The 22,013-nt window shown below is 45.7% G+C and overlaps 1 protein-coding gene and 1 pseudogene across 1 annotated transcript; one reads left to right on the plus strand and one right to left on the minus strand.

Annotated features, from left to right (window-relative positions):
• Nucleotides 1-488: 488 nt before the first annotated feature.
• On the minus strand, nt 489-2,291 carry LOC135272174 (uncharacterized protein C2orf78-like). The gene has a single exon (XM_064370356.1). It carries the CDS (start codon nt 2,289-2,291, stop codon nt 489-491), a length of 1,803 nt encoding a protein of 600 aa, XP_064226426.1.
• An 11,947-nt stretch (nt 2,292-14,238) lies between these two features.
• LOC105733692 (large ribosomal subunit protein eL20-like) lies at nt 14,239-20,967 on the plus strand (annotated as a pseudogene).
• Nucleotides 20,968-22,013: the final 1,046 nt, after the last annotated feature.

The following is a 22,013-nucleotide window of genomic DNA, read 5'->3' on the forward strand; positions in this document are numbered from 1 at the left end:
AAGCTAGGATTACAGGAACCCACCACCACACCCAGCTACTTTTAGCAGAGATGAATTTCACCATGTTGGCCAGGCTGGTCTCGAACTCCTGACCTCAGGTGATCCACCCACCTTGGCCTCTCAAAGTGCTGGGATTACAGGCATGAGCCACCTTGCCCAGCCATAATTCCTTCTAAGGCAGCCTTTGATCCCTACCCCACCAAAGAAAACCTACAGTCAACAGCATCTTAAAACTTAAAAGCCTCTTTATTACTTATCTATTAATCCTAATGGATTTGTTTATTCAGTTTGAAAAGTGTTATGGGAATAAATAAATTGTTATGTATCTATATATTTGGAAAACCAGCTGGTATCCAGAGTCAAGCCAACAGTCTCAGCAGCTCGTAGATTCTGTAGCCATAGTATTGAGAAATTTCCATATCTTTTCCCCTTTAGATGAAGAACTGCGGTTTCCCCGAAGAGGTGTATTTGGCAGCATTCTCGAGCTCTTACTGAGCCTTCCTCTTCATGGCCTCACGCTCTGGCCTCTGCTCTTTTGTGATGGGCGTTGACACTACTGGCCCAGAAACGTCGGGTGTCCTCCGTGGCCTGGGTTGGAAATTGAAGTCTTGGATTAGAAATTGGTTTTGAGGCTTGGCCAGTGACTGGAGATTGGTCGTAGCAGTGGAAACGGGCTCCCGCTGGAAAGAAGAGCAAGATGATGTTTTGTAGGGTGCTGGCCTAGAAGCAGTAGGAGGCTGGTTAGGATTGGCTGAACCGCGTTGGGTTGCACTGGTCGAAATTGGCTGAGCTGGTCTGGCGGGACCTGTCAGAGATGTGTTGGTAGAAGCCGGTTGGGACAGACTGACTGCAGTCGACTGAGGTGACTTAGTAGAACCAGGTGGAGCGGGGCAAGCCACAGCAGGCCTACGTGAGGCCGGAGGGTGTGGCCGCCGAGAAACGCGTCGAGCTTGAGGTTTGTCCAGGGTCAGAAAGGGCAACGGTATCAACTTGACCTTCCCAGGTGGTGGCAACTCATACTGGGATGGAGATGGACACTCTTTTTCAGCACTATCATCCGGTTTCTGGGCCTTGACTTGAGTTTTCTCTGGGCCTTTCCCCTCACGTCGGGTATCCAGCCATGGTTTGAAAGCTGAGAATGGCCGAGGGTTCTGGGTGTTGCTTGAGCTTCCCAGAGTCCGGGAGGGAGAGAATCCAGTTTTCCTGTCGCTCTTTTTCCCCAGTGCATGGGAAACTTGCATGGACTCTAGCATGTGCGTGTCCAGGGAGCTTCGTGGCTTTTTGAAGGTCTCTCGGCTAAGCTCAGGTTGATGTTTCTTGCGCTCCATATTGGGAATGGCTTGCTTGTCTTCTACCTTGACTTTGGTCCCTGACTCCTCACTGTCTTCAGCTTTTTTGGAGCTGTTCTCTCTGCTCCTTTTGGTCTTCTCCTGCCCACGCCTCTTAGTCGTGCTGCTCCTGCTGGATGCGTGAGGTTTGTTGTGAGGTTTGTGACGTTTGTTGCTAGAATGCTTGCTCTTGTTCACAGAAGCGCCGTCGCTGGCGGTAGCACCGGGAACAGTCACTTCTCCGTCTAATAAGCTCTCTGGGTTCTTTGGCTGGATTTTGGCCTTGGGAGCACCCTGGATAGGCTCGGCAGCTTTATGCTTGTTCTTCCTGACTTGATCAGAGTGACCCTTTCTGACACTTGACTTTTCCTGCACCTGATTTACCTTGATGGCACTGGGATCTTTGGCTTTCTTTGCAGAGGGACTTTTGGGTTGGTCAAGATCTTGTAAGGAACTGAAGCTGGAGGGGAGGTGAGTATCCTCCACCAAGGTAGTGATGTCTGCAGGATCACTGCTAGACTCCGTCCCATTTTCAAGTATCCCTTGGCCCTCAAGACTCAGGCTGTTCTTTCTCAGATTGGTGTTTTCGGAACCAGGCTGCTCCTCTTGGCCAAGAGGATCAATGCAGGACAGAAGCTGGTGACTATCCGGGATTTCTAAAGGAAGCAGTGGAGGATCTTGATTTTCTGTTGGGAACTGGTAGGCATCTAGAGGCTTTGAAAGCTTGGTTTTAATCTCATCCAAATTCTTCTTCTCGGTTTTGTCCTGGCTTGGAGCTGGTGACAGTGTCAAGAGATTAGTTGGACTCTGGACTGGAGCTATCGTTGAAATGCCCCCAAGGTCAGGTGATGGATTACTCTCAAGTATCTGGGTATTTCTGCTACTGCAGGACTTGGAGAATTCTGAAGTTTGTGCCAGACAAAACGTCTGGCTTGGAGATTGCAATCCCGGGGAAGTATCCATCCCCAGGGAAGTTTTCATCACTACAAAGGAATCAAGGAAGAAGTCAATCCCTGGTAAGTGAGATGCTCCCCCTACACACCAATGCAGCAATTGGATACCTTTCTAACATGGGTAAGGCATTTCTACTAGCTCTTCTTTATGACCATGGACAAGACCCTGCATTAGGGGATAGGCAGTGACTGTTCTCTTACTGGTTATCATTTGATGTGATTGTTTCTTGGCTTTCTTTGGATTTCATAGGGTTGTTGTAAGCCAAATAAAAAGCGAAAGTGATTTTTAAATAGGAGATGTTTTATAAAGCCTCATATTCTCATATAGGGTCCTTTCCATTCTCTCCACTCTCCTGAGGGAATAAGAACACCCTTTGCACCATGTACTAGGGGGGAGAGTGGAGCCCTTCCTTGTGAAATACATAAGCAAGCCCAGATTCTAAGCCTGTTTGTTTTGGAGAGGATCTCTAAGCACAAGGTCTTAAATCCTGTTATAAGTTAAGGAAAATCAAAATGTCACTGCGAAAATAAGAGTTCTGAAGTGCCTTCCAAAGACACTAAAGTAATAGATGAAGGAAGGAAGTTACAGAGTGCTGGTGCAGGGGAACTGATCAGCCGGGCCACTAAAAAGTGTGGTATCTCTTGGGACACTCTTCTATGTGGCATAGATGGCCATTGTAGTGTTCGACTTTCCCACTGAAAAGGTGTTCTTAGATAGACTCTGAAAATGGAGAGCAATGCCCAAGAATAGTGGTTGAAGTCTCAGGACTTAAATTCTGCCTATCCATGGACTTGCCACTCAGCTATAGATTTGACCCTCCCTTTCAATACTGCGTTTATTCCTCTCCTCTCTTGCTGTTTGTACTCACCTTGATTATAGGGATTATAGGCAGACACCACTGCACCTGGCTAATTTTTTGTATTTTTAATAGAGACCGGGTTGGTTTCACCATGTTTGCCAGGCTTGTCTCTAACTCTTGACGTCAAGTGTTCTGCCCACCTCGGCCTCCCACAATACTAGGATTGCCACATGAGCCACTGTGCTCGGCCTGGAAGCATCATTCCTAAAACACATTTCTAAAATATTTATATTAAAGGCTGTCAAGTGTCATCTATGTTCAAAAAGGCAAAAGAAAAAAAAAACAACTGAATGTGACTTCTGATAAGCTGCTTTATCTAGGGATACTTTATTCTAGCCTGTTTCCTTCCTAGCTTATTGATCTAAGCATTTGCTAAAACCAACTTCATTTTGCCCTATTCAGAGTAGATTTTGCTGTGTTGTCTTTCTGCTTTTCTTCTAAAATTTAAAGTATAGTTTTTGCTCTTTAAATCATTGTGTCATTCTCCAGGGCATATCCCAAGGGTAAGTGTAAGGGACCCGGTCTTTCTTCTTTCATTTAAAATCCCAAATTCCTTACCCTAGAATATCTGCCTCCTTATAACCCAGTACTCTTCATTTTCTCTTTCCATCTAGTTCAGATAGGAATCTCCAAAACGTGAATATTACTTTTGTTTGTTTGAGACAGGGTCTCACCTTGTCACCCAGGCTGAAGTCCAGTGGTGCGAACATGGCTCACTGCGGCCTCAACCTCCTGGGCTTAAACAGTCCACTGATCCTCCCACCTCAGCCTCCTGAGTAGCTGGCATGCCCACACACCTGGCTGATTTTTTAAAAATTTTGTAGAAATGAGGTCTTGTCATGTCGCCCAGACTGGTCAGGAACTCCTAGGCTCAAGTGTTTATCCCATCTCGGCCTCCCAAAGCACTGAGATTACAGATGGGAGCAACCGTGCCCAGCTGAATATTAAAAACATCACTACACATCACTAAATATCAAATAGCAAAGTTGAAATATTAGTTAGGGAGATGTCCTCCCAAAGTGCTGAGATTACAGGTGTGAGCCACCATGGCTGGCTGAGTGTTTAAAACGTCACTAAATTTAAAATCGTGAAGTTGAAATATTAGTGGAGGGAGACTATTACACATAAAACACCTCAGAATATGTTGCTAGTTGTCTACGCCACTTAGGTTTTCCCTCTGTTTCTGTTGAAACAAACACGCTCAAGAAGTGTCTGCTTTCATTTTCTGTACTTGTGCCCTTTCAGACTCAGCATTAGAAAAGAAAGGGGCCCGAAGGAATAACCAATCTATTATCCTAATGTAACAGATGAGGAAACAGATTTTGTGAGAGAATAAAAGAGTCCTCTAAAGTCACACAGCTAGTACATGTCAAGGCCAAAACTGAAATTAGGTCTCTAGATTTCCAGTGCAGTACCTTCCCTGTTATTCCAAGCTGTTTGGGACTATACGGGTAAAGAAATCTAAAGTTAGGGGGAAAGAAGTCAAATGAAAAACTGTCAAGAAAGTTTCTCTCTTTACCTGACATGGTCAGAGAAGAAGAAACATCAACTGTGGATACAAGGCATGAAGAGACGATCCTAGCGGATGTCTGCGTGACTGAAGCCAAGGAGTGCGTGTGTCCAGTATGAAGGCTACTGTCACACTGGTCACTGGCCACTTGTGATGTTACAGATCTACCCCAAGATTCTACCAGGTGGCAGTAGGCTTGGTGAGAGAATGATGTCACAAAGCAGGCAGTTGGAAGGTGTGCGATAGCCAATAGGGAGGCCAGAAGGTGTGCGATAGCCAATAGGGAGGCCAGGTTCCCAAGAAGATGGGATTGGCTGGCAGAGGTGGTAGGAAAGCTGAAACTACTAAGTGGCTGAGTTCCAGGGAGGTGAAATCCTGCAAGATCATCTCAGTGTTTCTTATACATGTTCACTAATATCATTGACTAGTATTTATATTTTATATGTCATATTTCATATTATGTAATACTCCTATACATTTATAGTTGTATAGTACATACACAACATCCTAGTACAGAAAGGAAAGGGACATCTGAGCAATTACATTTGTTCTAAAAGCATTTCAGTGAATCTGATTAATGAATTTACTGCTGCTTTTTTTTTTTTTTTGAGACGGAGTTTCGCTCTTGTTACCCAGGCTGGAGTGCAATGGCGCGATCTTGGCTCACCGCAACCTCCGCCTCCTGGGTTCAGGCAATTCTCCTGCCTCGGCCTCCTGAGTAGCTGGGATTACAGGCACGAGCCACCGTGCCCAGCTAATTTTCCTACTTTTTGTAGAGATGGGGTTTGGCCATGTTGTTGAGGCTGGTCTCAAACTCTTGGGCTCAAGTGAACCACCCACCTTGGCCTTCCTGTGCCCAGCCAAATGTTACTTTTTATATAGCATTAAGCCAGGCGATATATGTGGGAGGAGGAAAGTAGGCAGAAGAATCTATAGTAAAAAAGAAGAAAAAGGAGAAAATTTAATTAATATTATTATTAGTAGTAGAATGAATAAAATCGAATGAAGAATAGAAGCAATTCTCTGGAATATAGATATTAGTATTGTTTCCAAGCAAAAGGGGCTCACTGCCCGATGGGCTAGAAGCCAATACTTTGGCACTGGGTTTTTGAGGAAAGAAAAACTTTTTATTGCAAGTTGGCTCACGAGGAGACAGGCGTCCAGCCCAGATCTGTCTCCTTGTGCTGGCTTCAAGACAGTAATTTTATTAGGAAAGGTTTAAGGGGTGGATTTCGAGATTAGTAGGTGATTGGTGTAATTAGAGGGGAAGGGGTCTCAAAAGTCCTTGCACATATGCGGTGATCTCTTCATGTCTCTTCATGGGTCCCATTTGCAAATTCAGGGGAAGTTAGTATGAAACATATGGTGGAAATTTAGGCTGTGACATTAGCAAGCTGGTTCCGCACAGACTCTAGTTAGCCATACTGGTTCCTTCCGTTTTAGCGAGTTCTGTTATCTTACAAGCATAGGGACTTAAAGCAAGTTGTTTCTTTTTGTAACTGCTATCCTACAAACTCAAGAATTTCTGTTAGTTACTGGTTTCCTTAACTCTTTCGGGCATGGTGTCAGTAGCAGTAGTAATAGTAGTAGTAGTAATTGTAGTAAAATATCCCTTTTATTGAGCACATTCTATGTGTGCAGATACTGTCTATTTCATTGAAATCTCACACAGCCCATAAAAAGTAAGTATAATTACTCCAGCTTTACATATGGAGAAACTGAGGCTGAGAGTGGAAAGTAACTGTTTGAGGGTCACACAGCCAGACAGAAGAGAACTATGAACCTGGGGTGTCTGTCTCTACTCTTCCTTCCTGCCTCTCAAGCCTTCCTTCAAGGAGAGGGCATGGAGAGGCCACCTGCCACCCTTTCTGGGTACCCAGTGAGGTGACGCCTGTGCCTGAGGACTTCCTGTCTTGCAGCCCATCAGCTTCTTCACAAGTGACTTGAACTACCCGTTTGAAGCGGTGTACTGTGGCCCCCTGTTACTGCTGGCCTGCTCCTCAGTGATCATCTCCGGCATTTCTTCCTACCTCATTATTGGACAGACTGCACTTATAGCCACTTTCTGCTATCTCCTGGTTTTCCTGCTGGAGGTAATGTCTTTCTTTGCCACCCATTTGATGGTGGGCCCCGGAAGTCCCAGGGCTCCTGAACCTGGGATAGCTCTTGAGTGAGAATGTTGGTGCATGTTGACCATTCAGTCTGTTGTGGTTAAGATTCAGCTCCAATCCGTACCTCAAACTATTCTCTGGCCACAATATTTGGTTAATGAGTAAATAAGAGGTGAATAGCAAAGTCTACCTCGTAGCTTTCTATGGGAGATTATCTTCTTCACCAACTTTCCTTTGTAGATAATCTCTGTGCAAGATATCTCTTCTACCCAGAATGTGCTGATGTAACAATGCAGCCAGCATTTAAGATTTATCTGAGCACAATATAATGGGGAAAGGGAAGCACATTTGTTACCAAAGATTCAGGTGAAATAAAATTGAGCAAAACAGAAATGGCTCTTGGATTATGTGTGCTCTGAATTATTGAAATCAAGTATTTTCCTGAGTGTGGTCACTCTGATTGAACGGTGACTTTAATTATTAGAGGCTTTAGGGTTCCAGAAGACAGAGGAAGCATTTTGGTTTAGTTTCTGCCTTAGTAGCCACAGCCTGGCTTGGGACTCAGGAGAGAAAGGCCCCTGGGATGCTCTGAGGCATGGTGGCCTGGAGAGCTTTGATTGGAAAACCTCTCTTTGGAAATACACCCAGTTGCCCTACTTATGCCAGGCTGAACTCTCCTGCCCTTGTCAAAGGAAGCCCTTGCAGATCAATTCCAAACTTGCTGTATCCTGACTCCAGGTGTTCATGACCCAGATGTCTTTGAAGACTCAGCATCACAATCTGAGGTGAGTGACCAGCGCATCCGTTTGACCAGTGAAGTTCTCACTTGCATTAAGCTGATTAAAATGTACACATGGGAGAAACCATTTGCAAAAATAATTGAAGGTATGGAAAATCTGACTTCCTGCTCTGAACCTGGTGATGTCACAGTGAGTCATGCCCCTCTCACCTCTTGGGGATTGTTTGATGCTTTGGGGATGGTGCTGTGCTCTTTGGAGAATGTTCTTTTGGTTATCTTTGGTGTATTTCTTTTTTCTTTCCTCTTGAGCAAGCCTTTATTGTCAATTTGTAAAGTAGCTAAACTATTTCCAAATAAACAGAACATACACACTGAAAAAGTAAACTATATTATGCAATACACACTATTTTTTCTTCTCTTTTTTTCTTTTTTTTTTTTTTTGTTGAGAAAGAGTCTCACTCTGTCACCAGGCTGGAGTGCAGTGGCGTGAACTTGGCTCATGCAACCTCCGCCTCCCGGGTTCAAGTAATTATCCTGCCTCAGCCTCCCGAGTAACTGGGACTACAGGCATGCACCGCCATGCCCAGCTAATTTTTGTATTTTTTTTAGTAGAGATGGGGTTTCACCGTGTTGGCCAGGATGGTCTCGATCTCTTGACCTCATGATTTGCCCGCCTCAGCCTCCCAAAGTGCTGGGATTACAGACTCTTCTCTTAAATTAAAACATTTAATTAAATTTCTTCTGAATCGTTACACTTTGTCAATCAATATTTCTTGCCTGTTCTGAAGTGTTTTTTATTGTTGAATATGTAATATTTTTATTCTACATGACTTGGCACATTATCTCAATATGAATTCAAGAGCCCCACATTCGTCTGTCAGTGTTAATCCTTTGGTAAATTGATTTCCCTATCATCTTTCCTAGTATATTTCTTCCCCTCTTGTAGTAATTTTTCAATGAAGTATTTCTAGGCTTTTAATGGAAATGGTAGGTGCTAGAGAACCACAGAAAACCAACTTCCTTGATCTCATCTTATTTTGCTACTTTTCATTTTGCCAGTAAGTCTGTGTTCTAACCTATACATTTTCTGTAAAATACATTGAATATTTCTGTAAATTCAATGTGATTATCAGAGTATATAAAGCAGGCTTTTATTCTTCGACCAGAGCAAATGTGGCAATCAGTAATAATCAATGATAAGTTGTCATTGCTCACACATATTGATCAGATTCAGCAGTTCCAAAAGAAATATTTTTTTCTATTTTTAAAAATGCATGAACACCATCAGGTCAATTCTCCAGGAAAGATACCTTTAACCTTGTTATGTTTGATTGACTTCTAAAATTGTTTAGATTTTCTTTATCTAGATGGAAGTAGAACAAACTTCCTTCCTTCTGCAATTCTGCAGTGCGGTGTTGGTTTAAATTACCAAAGCATTAGAAACGCAGGTGCAAGTGAGTGCATAAGTGAAACTTCACATTCTTGCATTTAGGGATTCATAACATGGTAAATGAGGAATTATTCGTGTTTTTTTTATTTTTATTTTTTATTATACTTTAAGTTCTGGGGTACATGTGCAGATCATGCAGGATTGTTGCATAGGTACACACACGCCATGGCGGTTTGCTGCCTCCATCCCCTCGTCACCTACATCAGGCATTTCTCCCAGTGTTATCCCTCCCCAACCTCCCCACCCCCTCACCATCACTCCCCTAGCCCCCTATCCCCCAACAGATCCCAGTGTGTGATGTTCCCCTCCCTGTGTCCATGTATTTTCATTGTTCAACACCCACCTATGAGTGAGAACGTGTGGTGTTTGGTTTTCTGTTCTTATGTGAGCTTGCTGAGAATGATGGTTTCCAGATTCATCCATGTTCCTGCAAAGGACATGAACTCATCCTTTTTTATGACTGCATAGTATTCCGTGGTGTCTATGTGCCACATTTTCTTTATCCAGTCTATCAGTGATGGGCATTTGGGTATTTCTTTTTTATTTCCTAGACCTAAGAAAGAAGGAAAGGAAACTAGTGGAGAAGTCTGGGCTTGTCCAGAGCCTGACCACTACAGTCTTGTTCACACCCCGATAGTGGCCACAGTGGTCATGATTCTCATCCGCACATTCTTCAAATTGAAACTCACAGCATCAATGGTAAGGGTTTGGGGTGCTTTGTTTTCTCCCCATCGTGATCGCAAGTTTTTTCATGTGTCCTTTTTTAGCCCATGCCCCTCAAAGGTCTGAAGGCTTTGCAAATAGACACTATATGTTCATTTTGATTTTCCAGACAAGGGAATGGCACTGTCTTCCATCTCAACCCATCTGAGAAAGTGACATCTCAGATAGCCCTGTGAGTGGGCCGGATGGCAGAACCATCAGGTTATGGGGGAGGTGGTACCTATAGTTAAAATTCTGATAATTAGAATTACACCTTGAAGTTGAAAAGTTCCTCTAACCCCAAATAAAGGCCCTGGAAATGCACTTTAAATACAGAGGTATATAGTTTCTTTGGTATTTCCCTTCATGGTCTGAACTTGGCCCTTAGAAGTGGCAGCTGCCTTTCAGGGTTAGGAATCCCAGCTCTTCGAGCAGAATAAGACAGTGTGCTGCTCTTGGAGGGGTGGTAATACGGCTGGGGAGGCCAGGAGGCCGCACGCAGAGCAAGAAGGGAAGCACATGAGAGTCTGCAGCCAAGGGGTGGTGTGTGCCTCAGATGCTGGCCCCTCTGTTTGGCTCAGGCGTGCACCAGGGAAACATCCTCAAGAAGTCTGAGGGAAGGCCGGGCAGGGTGGCTCAAGCCTGTAATCCCAGCACTTTGGGAGGCCGAGGCGGGTGGATCACGAGGTTGAGAGATCGAGACCATCCTGGTCAACATTGTGAAACCCTGTCTCTACTAATACAAAAAAACTAGCTGGACACGGTGGTGCGTGCCTGTAATCCCAGCTACTTAGGAGGCTGAGGCAGGAGAATTGCCTGAACCCAGGAGGCGGAGGTTGTGTTGAGCCGAGATCGCGCCATTGCACTCCAGCCTGGGTAACGAGAGCGAAACTCCGTCTCAAAAAAAAAAAAAAAAAAAAAGAAGTCTGAGGGTATTGGGGGGCTACAGAATGAATACTTTCAGAGGGATTTGAGGCACTGAGATAACACCAGGCAGGTCTAGACCAAGGCATTCCTGCTCCATTGGAGTTCACTTTTGGATGAAGCCAGAAGAAGAAAGGAGGAGAGATGGGCATGGATTGGAAGCAGCATGGATTGGCAGCTCCGAGAGGGTACCTTCTGAGGTCCTGAGAGCCTGAGGTGTTTTGCTCTAGTCACAGTGCAGCATGGGTTAGGCATGAAGGGTAAGAAGATGTTGAACGTAGGAAGAAAACAAACATCTAAGGCAAAGAAGGAGAAATAGGACCTTGACAGCAAGAATAGCACCAAGCTACATCGAAAGGAAGTAATGCTCACTCCCATGAGTTTGCTTGGCCCTTCCCAAACTTTATTCCCGTACACACTTTATGATTTTTCTCCCTGTGCCATTGGGGAAACTGGGCCATGGTAGGGGCGACCTGCCCAAAGCTACAGGTGTGAGTGGCTAAGCTGCAACAGGGACTAGGCCTTCAACTCTAAGACTCCAAGAAGAGTGCTCTTTTCCCAGCTTTTTCCAGTCTCCCCCAGACACTACTTTAGCCTCTGTTGGATGAAGCAACTGCTTGTTGGAAGCTGAGGATGCAGCTCAGGGATGCGGGTGCCAGGGAATGGAGGAAGCAGGAAGGACCACAACCCTCACCACCTCCTCCCCTTCTTACCCAGGCCTTCACCACGGTGGCCTCCCTGGATCCCCTTCGGCTGTCAGTGTTCTTTGTGCCCTTTGCAGTCAAAGGCCTCACGAATTCCAAGTCTGCGGTGAAGAGGTGCAAGGTAGGTGGTCAGGGGACTGGCTGTAGGCCCCCTGCTTGGACACTCCTCTGCCTTCAGCCCCCGTGATGTTCCTCCCAAACACGACTCCTGGCCAAGGCCTAGATCGAGAGAGGGATTGGCTAACTCAGTGACCTCCTGTGTCCAGGCTGGTGTGGGGCCTGAGAAGACAGACGAATCGGGTCAGGTCTCGGTCCCCAAGGAGATCTTAGGATAGTGTGTCCAAACCAGGTCTCAGACAGATGCTCTACAGACTTTATCCAGGTTTGCATGGAGTTACCCTGATAGTTTTGTTTTAGAAAAACACCATAGATGTTGCTTGCATTGAAAAATGTGAACATTTTATGTGAAAACCCAGATTTTTGAATTCTCTTGAATGATTAGAAGATCTGGCGACCCTGGACCACATTCTCCCATGGCCACAAGCAGCTGGAGCTGAGCTGATAGCTTCCCTGTTTAGATGGAGGCATTTAGCTTAAGTTTGCTGCAATGTCTACCATACGCTATTGCACCTCCAGCCCTGAAGTTGCATTTTACTTACCATTTATCCTCTTAGAAATGGTCCACTTCACTTATTTATGTAGCTGGCATCTAAGTTTGAAACCCCTAATATAAATCAATTTTTAAATGTCATTTTGTGGCCGGCCGCTGTGGCTCACACCTGTAATCCCAGCACTTTGGGAGGCCAAGCAGGCAGATCACCTGAGGTCAGGAGTTCAAGACCAGCCTGGCTAGCATGGTGAAACCCTGTCTCTACAAAAAATTAGCCAGGCATAGTGCAGGCACTTGTAATCCCAGCTACTTGGTAGACTGAGGCAGGGAATCGCTTGAACCTGGGAGGTGGAGGTTGCAGTGAGCTGAGATCGTGCCACTGCACTCCAGCCTGGATGACAGAGTGAGACTCCATCTCAGAAAAAAAGTCATTTTGTAGTCATCCCACTTTTGTGTACATGCAGTCCACGACCTATATCACTCATTCACTTATTCATTCATTAATGCAAAAAGTATTTATTGAGCTTTTACTACAAGCCAGGCACTGAGAATTCTGCATTGAACAGGGGCCCCTGCTGTCAGGGAGTTCTGTTCTGATTTTTTATTGGAAGCAGACAATTAACCAGTAAATGAATGATCAAAGAGGATTAGATCAGATCACCTGAAGAGCCATGATGCCAATAAAAAAAATGTGATGTTCTAGAGCAAGTTTGTCTTGCTCACAGGTCGCATGCAGCCCAGGATGGCTTTGAATGTGGCCCAACACAAATTTGTGAACTTTCTTAAAACATTAGGAGATTTTTTTTTTTGCAACTTTTTTTTTCTCATCAGCTGTTGTTGGTGTTAGTGTATTTTCTGTGTCCCAAGACAATGCTTCTTCCAGTGTGGCCCAGGGAAGTCAAAGGATCGGACACACTGGTTCTAGGGAGTATACTGGGGAGGGCTGGGGGCTCCTGGGAAGAGCCTGGTTAGGGAAGGCCCCTGTGAAGGTGACTTTGGAGCTGAGTGATGATGACCAAGCAGAGGAAACAAGTGTGAAAGCCCTGAGGCTGGAATGAACTTGGCTGGTCTGAGTGACACAAATAGTGCTGTGCTTATCACCAGCCCAGTGTGCTTCCCTGACTGGTCAGCAGCTGTGAAAGGGTTCCTGCGGCTGCCTTCCTTCCCATGGGGGCACTGGGTTCTCCCATCTATTTTCCCCTTCTTTGCCTGTTTTCATCTGTGGAGGGGGCAGAGATAAGGAAGCCGCAATCTGGGCTCAGGAGGATGGGTAAGAGTCCAAAATGTCAGTAAGCACCCTTCTCGATCTTTTAAGCATATCTCCAGGTAGGGATATGTGAATGTAACCTGACTTCAGCGGGATCATACTCCCCTCCCATTCTTTTAATTGCTGGAATTTATGTAGTTCAACCCTTGTGCTTTATAGACAGGGAGCTGGAGATGCAGAGAGAAGTGACCTGCTGATGGTCACCTTTTGAAATGTATGACCCCAAATGACCTTTCCCCAGTGTGGGACACAGCAGAGCTTTTCATTTTCAATAGCTAAAGTAGATTGTTTTTTTTTTCAGAGATGGAGTCTCGCTGTGTTGCCTCAGCTGGAGTGCAGTGGCATGATCTCGGCTCACTGCAACCTTCCCCTCCTGAGTTCTAGCCATTCTCCTGCCTCAGCCTCCCGAGTAGCTGGGACTACAGGCACATGCTGCTACACCTGGTGAATTTTTTGCACTTTAGTAGAGACAGAGTTTCACCATGTTGCCCAGGCTGGTGTCAGACTCCTAAACTCAGGCGATCCACCTGCCTCGGCCTCCCAAAGTACTAGGGTTACAGGTGCGAGCTACTACACCCAGCCAATTAGAATTTTTTTTTAAGAGAGGAAAGTCTCACTATGTTTCCCAGTCTGGTCTTAAACTCCTGAGCAATCCCCCAACTTGGCCTCCCAAAGTGCTAAGATTACAGACATGAGCCATTATGTCCAGTCCAATGTAATTTAATTAGGCCAGCACAGTGGCTCATGCCTATAATCCCAGTACTTTGGGAAGCTGAGGTGGGCAGATCATCTGAGGTCAGGAGTTGAGACCAGCCTGACCAACATGGTGAAACCCCATCTCTACTAAAAATGCAAGAATTAGCTGGGCATATTGGTGAGTGCCTGTAATCCCAGCTACTCGGGAAACTGAGGCAGAAGAATTGCTTCAACCCGGGAGGTGGAGGTTGCAGTGAGCCAAGATCACATCATTGCTCTCCAGCCTGGGCAACAGAGCAAGAAAGACTCCATCTCAAAGATAAATAAATGAAAAATAATTAAATAAATAGAATTCGATTAGAAAAACCTCAGTCCTATGAGACAATGGCTGTCATCACTTGGGATGAGGCTAATGTAGGTTAGGCCTTAGTCAACCTCCTGAGTGCAGGGTTGCAGTTGATAGTGCAGTGTTTGCAAATATGGAAGAGTGGCCTGGTGGTCTGAAGTTTGGAAAACACTGATCTAGAATTTTCACCAGCAGTAACTGGCCTTTCCTAACTGGTGGTACTACTGCAAACTTACTGCTTATTAGAAATTCACAAAAACCATACCAACTGGCAGGCTTGTAAAACTGGGAACATATTCCTGCTGAGCTAAAGAACTGTATTCCTCCTCCCTCCATTTCTTTTTGTTTTTACGGAAGTTCTTCCTCCAGGAGAGCCCTGTTTTCTATGTCCAGACATTGCAAGACCCCAGCAAAGCTCTGGTCTTGGAGGAGGCCACCTTGTCGTGGGGACAGCCCTGCTCTGGGATTGTCAATGGGGCATTTGAGCTGGAGAGAAATGGATACGCTTCTGAGGGGATGAACCAGCCTAGAGATGCCCTCGGGCCAGAGGAGAAAGAGAACAGCCCAGGCCCAGAGTTGCACAAGATCAACCTGGTAGTGTCCAAGGTAGCCTACAACAAAAAGGACAAAAAGAAGATCTTTAAAGCAGGAGGAAAAAAAGACTCATCAAATATGGGGGAAGAAGTACACAATTAATGGCAGCTTCTCATCAGAGACAATGGAGACCAGGAGGCGATGGAATGACATATTTTAAGTCCTGAAAGAAAATTAAGGCCACATGTGGTGGCTCACGCCTGTAATCTCAGCACTTTGGGAAGCCAAGGCAGGTGGATCACTTGAGGCCTGGAGTTTGAGAGTAGCCTGGACAACATGACAAGGCACCATCTTTACATAAATTTTTTTTTTTTTTGAGACAGAGTCTTGCTCTGTGGTCAGGCTGGAGTGCAGTGGCACAATCTTGGCTCACTGCAACTTCTGCCTCCCAGGTTCAAGCCATTCTCCTGTCTCAGCTTCCCGAGTAGCTGGGATTATAGGCATATGCCACCATACCGGCTAATTTTTTGTATTTTTAGTAGACACGGGGTTTCGCCATGTTGGCCTGGCTGGTCTCGATCCCCTGACCTCAGGTGATCCGCCCGCCTTGGCCTCCCAAAGTGCTGGGATTACAGGCGTGAACCACCATGCCCGGCCTAGATTACTGATTTTAGATCTTTCTCTTTCTACTAAAGGCATTTAAGCTACAAATCCTATCTTTCTACTAAAGGCATTCAAGCTACAAATCCTCTTCTAAGCATTGCTTTCTTTAGCTTTATCTTTACATCTTTTTTTGTGTGTGTTTTTTGTTTTTTGAGACAGAGTCTCAGTCTGTCACCCAGGCTGGAGGTTGGAGTGCAGTAGTGCCATCTTGGCTCACTGCAACCTCCGCCTCCCGGGTTCAAGTGATCTCATACCTCAGCCTCTCAAGTAGCTGGGATTACAAGCATTCACCACCATGCCCAGATAATTTTTTGTATTTTTATTATTTATTGATTTTGACATGGAGTCACACTCTGTCACCTAGGCTGGAGTGCAATTGAGTGATCTTGGTTCACTGCAACCTCTGCCTCCCAGGTTCAAGTGATTCTCCTGCCTCAGCTTCCCAAGTAGCTGGGATTACAGGCGCCCACCACCATGCCTGGCTAATTTTTGTATTCTTAGTAAAGATTGGGTTTTGCCATGTTAGCCTGGCTGGTTTCAAACTCCTGACTTCAAGTGATCCAGCCACCCACCTTGGACTCCAAAAGTGCAGGATTACAGGCATTAGCCACCACAGCCAGCTACTTTTTTATATTTTTATTACAGAAGGGGTTCTGCCATGTTGGCCAGGCTGGAACAACTGGCTAATTTTTAAAAAAATTTTATGGCCGGGCGCGGTGGCTCATGCCTGTAATCCCGGCACTTTGGGAGCCAAGGCAGGCGGATCACAAGGTCAAGAGATTGAGACCATCCTGGCCAACATGGTGAAACCCCGTCTCTAATAAAAATACAAAAAATTAGCCGGTGTGGTGGCATATACTGTAATCTCAGCTACTCGGGAAGCTGAGACAGGAGAATTGCTTGAACCTGGGAGGCAGAAGTTGCAGTAGGCCGACATTGCACCACTGCACTCCAGCCTGGGTGACAGAGCAAGACTCCATCTCAAAAAAATAAAAAATAAAAAATCAATAAAATCAATAATTTAATCTTTCACTTCAAGAAGCTGGAAAAATAAGAGTAAATCAAACATAAATAGAAGAAAGAACATAATAAACACCAAACTGAAAAATCAATGAAATAGAAAAAAAAAATTAGAGAAAAGCAATTAAACAAAAAATTGGTTCTTTGGAAAGAGCAACAAAATAGACATATCTTTAGCTAGATTGCCCAAGAAAAAAGGAAAGAACATACAAATTACCAAAATCAAGAATGAAAGCAGGGACATCTCATCCAGGCATGGTGGCTCACGCCTGTAATGCCAGCACTTTGGGAGGCCGAGGCAAGCGGATCATCTGAGGTTAGGGGTTCGAGACCAGCCTGGTCAACATGGGGAAACCTCATCTCTACTAAAAATACAAAAATGAGTCAGGCATGGTGGCGGGTTCCTGTAGTGCTAGCTACTTGAGAAGCTGAGGTAGGAGAATCGCTTGAACCCAGTAGGCAGAGGCTGCAGTGAGCTGAGATTGTGCCACTACAGCCTGGGTGACAGAGTGAGACTCCATTTCAAAACAAACAAACAAACAAAATAAGTAAATAAAGCAAAATAAGAGGATAAAGAGAGGCTGGGCGCGGTGGCTCACCCCTGTAATCCAAGTGCTTTGGGAGGCCAAAGTGGGCAGATTGCTTGAGCTCAGAAGTTCAAGATCAGCTTGGACAACATAAGGAGACCCCCATCTCCACAAAAAATTTTAAAATTAGGGTCAGGCATGGTGGCTCATGCCTCTAATTCCTGCACTTTGGGAGGCCAAGGAAAGCAGATCATCTGAGGTCAGGAGTTTGAGACAAGCCTGGACAACATGGCGAAACTCCGTCTCTACTAAAAAAAAAAAAAAAAAAAAATCAGCTGGGCATGATAGCAGGTGCCTGTAATCCCAGCTATCGGGAGGCTGTGGCAGGAGAATCGCTTGAACCCAGGAGGCGGAGGTTGCAGTGAGCCGAGATTGTGCCATTGAACTCCAGGCTGGGCGACAAGAATGAGACTTAGTCTCAAAAAAAAAAAAAAAAAAAAATGCTGAGACTTCCCCGCCTCTCACTCTCTTGCCCCTGCTCTCACCGTGTAACATGCCTGCTCTCACTTCACCTTCTGCCATGATTGAAAATTCCTGCCCTTGGGGGGAAATAGGGGAGGGACAGCAGGGGGTGGGAAGGTGGGGAGAGATAGCTTGGGGAGAAATACCAGATATAGGTGAAGGGGAGGAAGGCAGCAAATCACACTGCCACGTGTGTACCTATGCAACAATTTTGCATGTTCTTCACATGTACCCCAAAACCTAAAATACAATAAAAAATAAATAATAAATAAAAAGAAAAAAAAAAAAAAAAGAAAATTCCTGCCCTCTCCAGAAGCCGAGGAGATGCTGCTGCCATGTTCGCACAGCCTGAATAAGCTTGAGCCAAATAAGCACTTTGGGAGGCTGAGGCAGGAGGATCACTTCAGCCCAGGAGTTTGAGACCAGCCTGGGCAACATGATGAAGACTCCATCTAAAACATTTGTTTTTTTGAGACAGAGTCTCACTCTGTCATCCAGGCTGCAGTGCAATGGCGCCACCTCAGCTCACTGCAACCTCTGCCTCCTGGATTCAAGTGATTCTCCTGCCTCAGCTTCCTCAGTAGCTGGGATTACAGGCACATGCCACCACACCTGGCTAATTTTTGTGCTTTTAGTAGAGACAGGGTTTCGCCATATTGGTCAGGCTGGTCTCGTACTCCTTACCTCAAGTGATCCCCTGCCTTGGCCTCCCAAAGTGCTGCCACTACAAGTGTGAACCACTGCGCCCGGCCTACAAGAAGTTATAAAAATTAGCCAGGCATGGTGGCATAGACCTGTAGTCCCAGCTACTCAGGAGGCTGAGGTAGAAGGATCACTTGGGACTTGGAGGTCAAGGCTGCAGTGAGCTGTAATTGTATCCACTGCACTCCAGCCTGGGTGACAGAGCGAGACCTTGTCTCACACACAAATAAAATTTAGTTTGCATTAAAACTGCTGAAAAAAAAAAAAAAAAGGGCCAAGCACAGTGGCTTACACCTGTAATCCCAGAACTTTGGGAGGCCAGGATGGGCAGATTGCCTGAGATCAGGAGTTTGAGACCAGCCAGGGCAACATGGTAAAACCCCGTCTCTACTAAAAATACAAAAAAATTTAGCTGGGTATGATAGTGGGTGCCTGTAATCTCAGCTACTTAGGAGGCTGAGGCAGGAGAATTGCTTGAACCTGGGAGGCGGAGGTTGCAGTGAGCTGAGATTGTGCCATTGCACTCCAGCCTGGGTGACAGAGTAAGACTCTATCTCGGCCGGGCGTGGTGGCTCACGCCTGTAATCCAAGCACTTTGGAGGCCAAGGCGGGCGGATCACCTGAGGTCGGGAGTTCAAGACCAGCCTGACCAACATGGTGAAACCCCGTCTTAAAAAAAAAAAAAAAATATATATATATATATATAAAGACTCGGCCGGGTGCGGTGGCTCACGCCTGTAATCCCAACACTTTGGGAGGCCGAGGTGGGTGGATCACAAGGTCAAGAGATCGAGACCATCCTGGTCAACATGGTGAAACCCCGTCTCTACTAAAAATAGAAAAAAAAAATTAGCTGGGCATGGTAGCGTGTGCCTGTAGTCCCAGCTATTCAGGAGGCTGAGGCAGGAGAATTGCCTGAACCCAGGAGGCGGAGGTTGTGATGAGCCGAGATCGCGCCATTGCACTCCAGCCTGGGTAATGAGCGAAACTCCGTCTCAAAAAAAAAAAAAAAAAGACTCTGTCTGAAAAAAAAAAAGTTCTAATAGAAGTTATTCTACCTGGAAACATGGGTATGTGGTATAAGGATAATGAGCATGTATTACTTTAGAAACTATGAAAATAAAACCAACTTTTTTCTTCTTTTTTAAAGTGGCAGGGGAGAGAGATGGAGGATATGGCGACTTTTTTTTTTTTTTTTTTGAGACAAGATCTCACTTTGTTACCCACGCCGGAGTGCAGTGGCCAAGATCTTGGTTCACTGCACCCTCGACTTCATGGGCTCAAGCAATCCTCCCGCCTCAGATCCCCAAGAAGCTGGGACCACAGGCATGCACCACCATGCCAGGCTAATTTTTTGTATTTTTTGTACAGATGGGGTTTCATCATGTTGCCCAGGCTGGTCTCAAATTCCTGGTCTCAAGCAATCCAGCCACCTCGGCTTCCCAAAATGCTAGGATTATAGGTGTAAGCCACTGCACCTAGCCTGAGCAATAAAAGAAAAAAATCAAAAGAAAAAAAAATCACAAGTCACCAGCCGAATATGGTGACTTGTGATATTTTTTCTTTTGATTTTTTTTTTTTTTTTGGTAGTGATGGGGGTCTTAGTATGTTGTCCAGGCTGGTCTTGAACTCCTGGCCTCCAGTGACCCTCCCACCTCAGCCTCCCAAAGTGTGGAGATTATAGGCTTGAGCCACTGCACTCAGTCCTAAATGTGTTTGTTGTTTTTTGTTAAAGAGCTGGGGCTCCTCTGCTTATGGGGTAGCCATTCTTTTATTCCTTTACAAAAAAAAAAAAGAAAAGAAAAGAAAAGAAAGAAAGAAAAAAGAATAAAGGAGCCAGACCTGGGTGAGTGTATGTCTCACTATGTTGCCAAGGCTGGTCCCAAGCTTCTGGGCTTATGCGATCTTCATGCCTGGGTTTGGCCTCTCAAAGTGCTGGGATTGAAGCCTTTACTTCTTTACAAGTTTGTCTCTGAAGATCACTCCCAGATAAACCTTCTACATGGAACTCTCCATATCAGAGCCTGTTTCCAGGGAGATTCAATCTAAGATATTTAGTTTTTCCAACCCACACACTTCCTACCATTAGCCATCCTCCTTGAGCCTTTCAGGTTGAAGAATATCAAAAGACATACTGGGCATGGTAGCTCACCTGTAATCCCAGAACTTTGGGAGGCCGAGGCTTGCGGATCCCGAGGTCAGGAGTTCAAGACCAGCCTGGTCAACATGGTGAAACCCTGACTCTACTAAAAATACAAAAATGTCCTTTTGTGGGTGGCAGTGAGCGCAGAGAGGAGGCCACGAAGGCCTTGGGCACACTACGAGAGAGTATACAAGGTGGGGGGTCGCTGCCTGACCACCCCCAAATACCACATTCTGCCCCTCTACTGCATGCGAATCAATCTTTGCCCCTAATACTCTTGTCGCCAAGTCCCGCTTCTGGTACTTCGCATCTCAACTAAAGAAAATGAAGAAGTCCTCAGGGGAGATTGTCTACTGTGGCAGGTGTTTGAGAATTCCCTTCCGTGGGTGATGAACTTCGGCATCTGGCTGTGCTATGACTCCCGGAGTGGCACCCACAACAGGTACCGGGAATACCAGGACCTGAACACCGAGGGCGCTGTCACCCAGTGCTACCGAGACATGGGCGCCCGGCATCATGCCCAGGCCCACTCCATCCAGATCATGAAGGTGGAGGAGATCCTAGCTAGCAAGTGCCACCGGCCATCCGTCAAGCACTTCCACCGCTCCAACATCAAGTTCCCGCTGCCCCACCAAAGGCCCAACACCTTCTTCTAGGTGCAGGGCCTCGCCCAGATGTGCCCCAAATAAACTCAGGAACGCCCCAGTGGAAAAACAAACAAACAAAAAACAAATATTAGCTGGGCATGGTGGCGTGTGCCTGTAATCCCAGTTACTCCGGAGACTGAGGCAGGAGAATTGCTTCAACCAGGACCCAGGAGGAGGAGGTTGCAGTGAGCCAAGATGGTGCCATTGCACTCCGACCTGGGCTACAGAGCAAGACTCTGTCTCAAAAAAACAAAAACAAAAACAAAAATCAACAACAAAAAAAAACCCAACAACAGCAAAAAAAAGACTAAGAAGGCAGAATTGAGCAGAGGGAGTAGCTGACATACAATGCGTTTGCAAGGGACCTTAACTGATCCTCAGATCTTACAGGGAGTTCTGGAATGGAGATAATTTTTCAGAGCTGTCCCAAATGAAGGCAAAGGGACCATGACTTTGTGTCGCTGCATTAGCCAACCATTGGCTGCAGGAAACCTGCTGAGAAAGGTCAAGACAACTTCCTATGGCTGATGGGAATGTCCAGCGAGGAAAGCAGCTGTGGGCCATCAGCTGCTGCCATTCCTTGCAGCTGGGGAATAGGCTCATGATCCTAGAAAGCGGATCTGGGTGAAGCGCTGGTGTTTTCTGCAGTTTACCACTTGCTCTGCTCAGGTCCATTCTTCTTCTAGTTAGCTTGCCTGTTGGGGAAAAGCATTGATAGTATTCTGATTGGTTTCATTTCTTGGGGGAACTTTGAGAGAAGGATTCGTGGAAAAGTTTATAGCCTTTTTACTCTGATACAACTGGTTTTGATAAGAACTTCTCATTAGCCCCTCCTGTACCACTAATTCCAGATTCTCCTCACTTTGGCTAGCACTTCTGCTGGTCTAGATGGCTGGGTAGCGGGACGACACAGACCCTCACTCCTGAGAGTGCCTTTGGTTACCATGTGGCTGCTATATTTTCTATTTACTGTTAGAATTGATCATGGTAGCACCAAGAGGCATCCCAGTGGATGGCCTGAATACCAAAGTATTCTTCCTGGCCAGACATGGAGT

The sequence above is a fragment of the Aotus nancymaae genome, unplaced genomic scaffold (assembly GCF_030222135.1).
Source record: "Aotus nancymaae isolate 86718 unplaced genomic scaffold, 86718_ANA_hifiasm-v0.15.2.pri h1tg000108l, whole genome shotgun sequence".
Taxonomy (NCBI): domain Eukaryota; kingdom Metazoa; phylum Chordata; class Mammalia; order Primates; family Aotidae; genus Aotus; species Aotus nancymaae.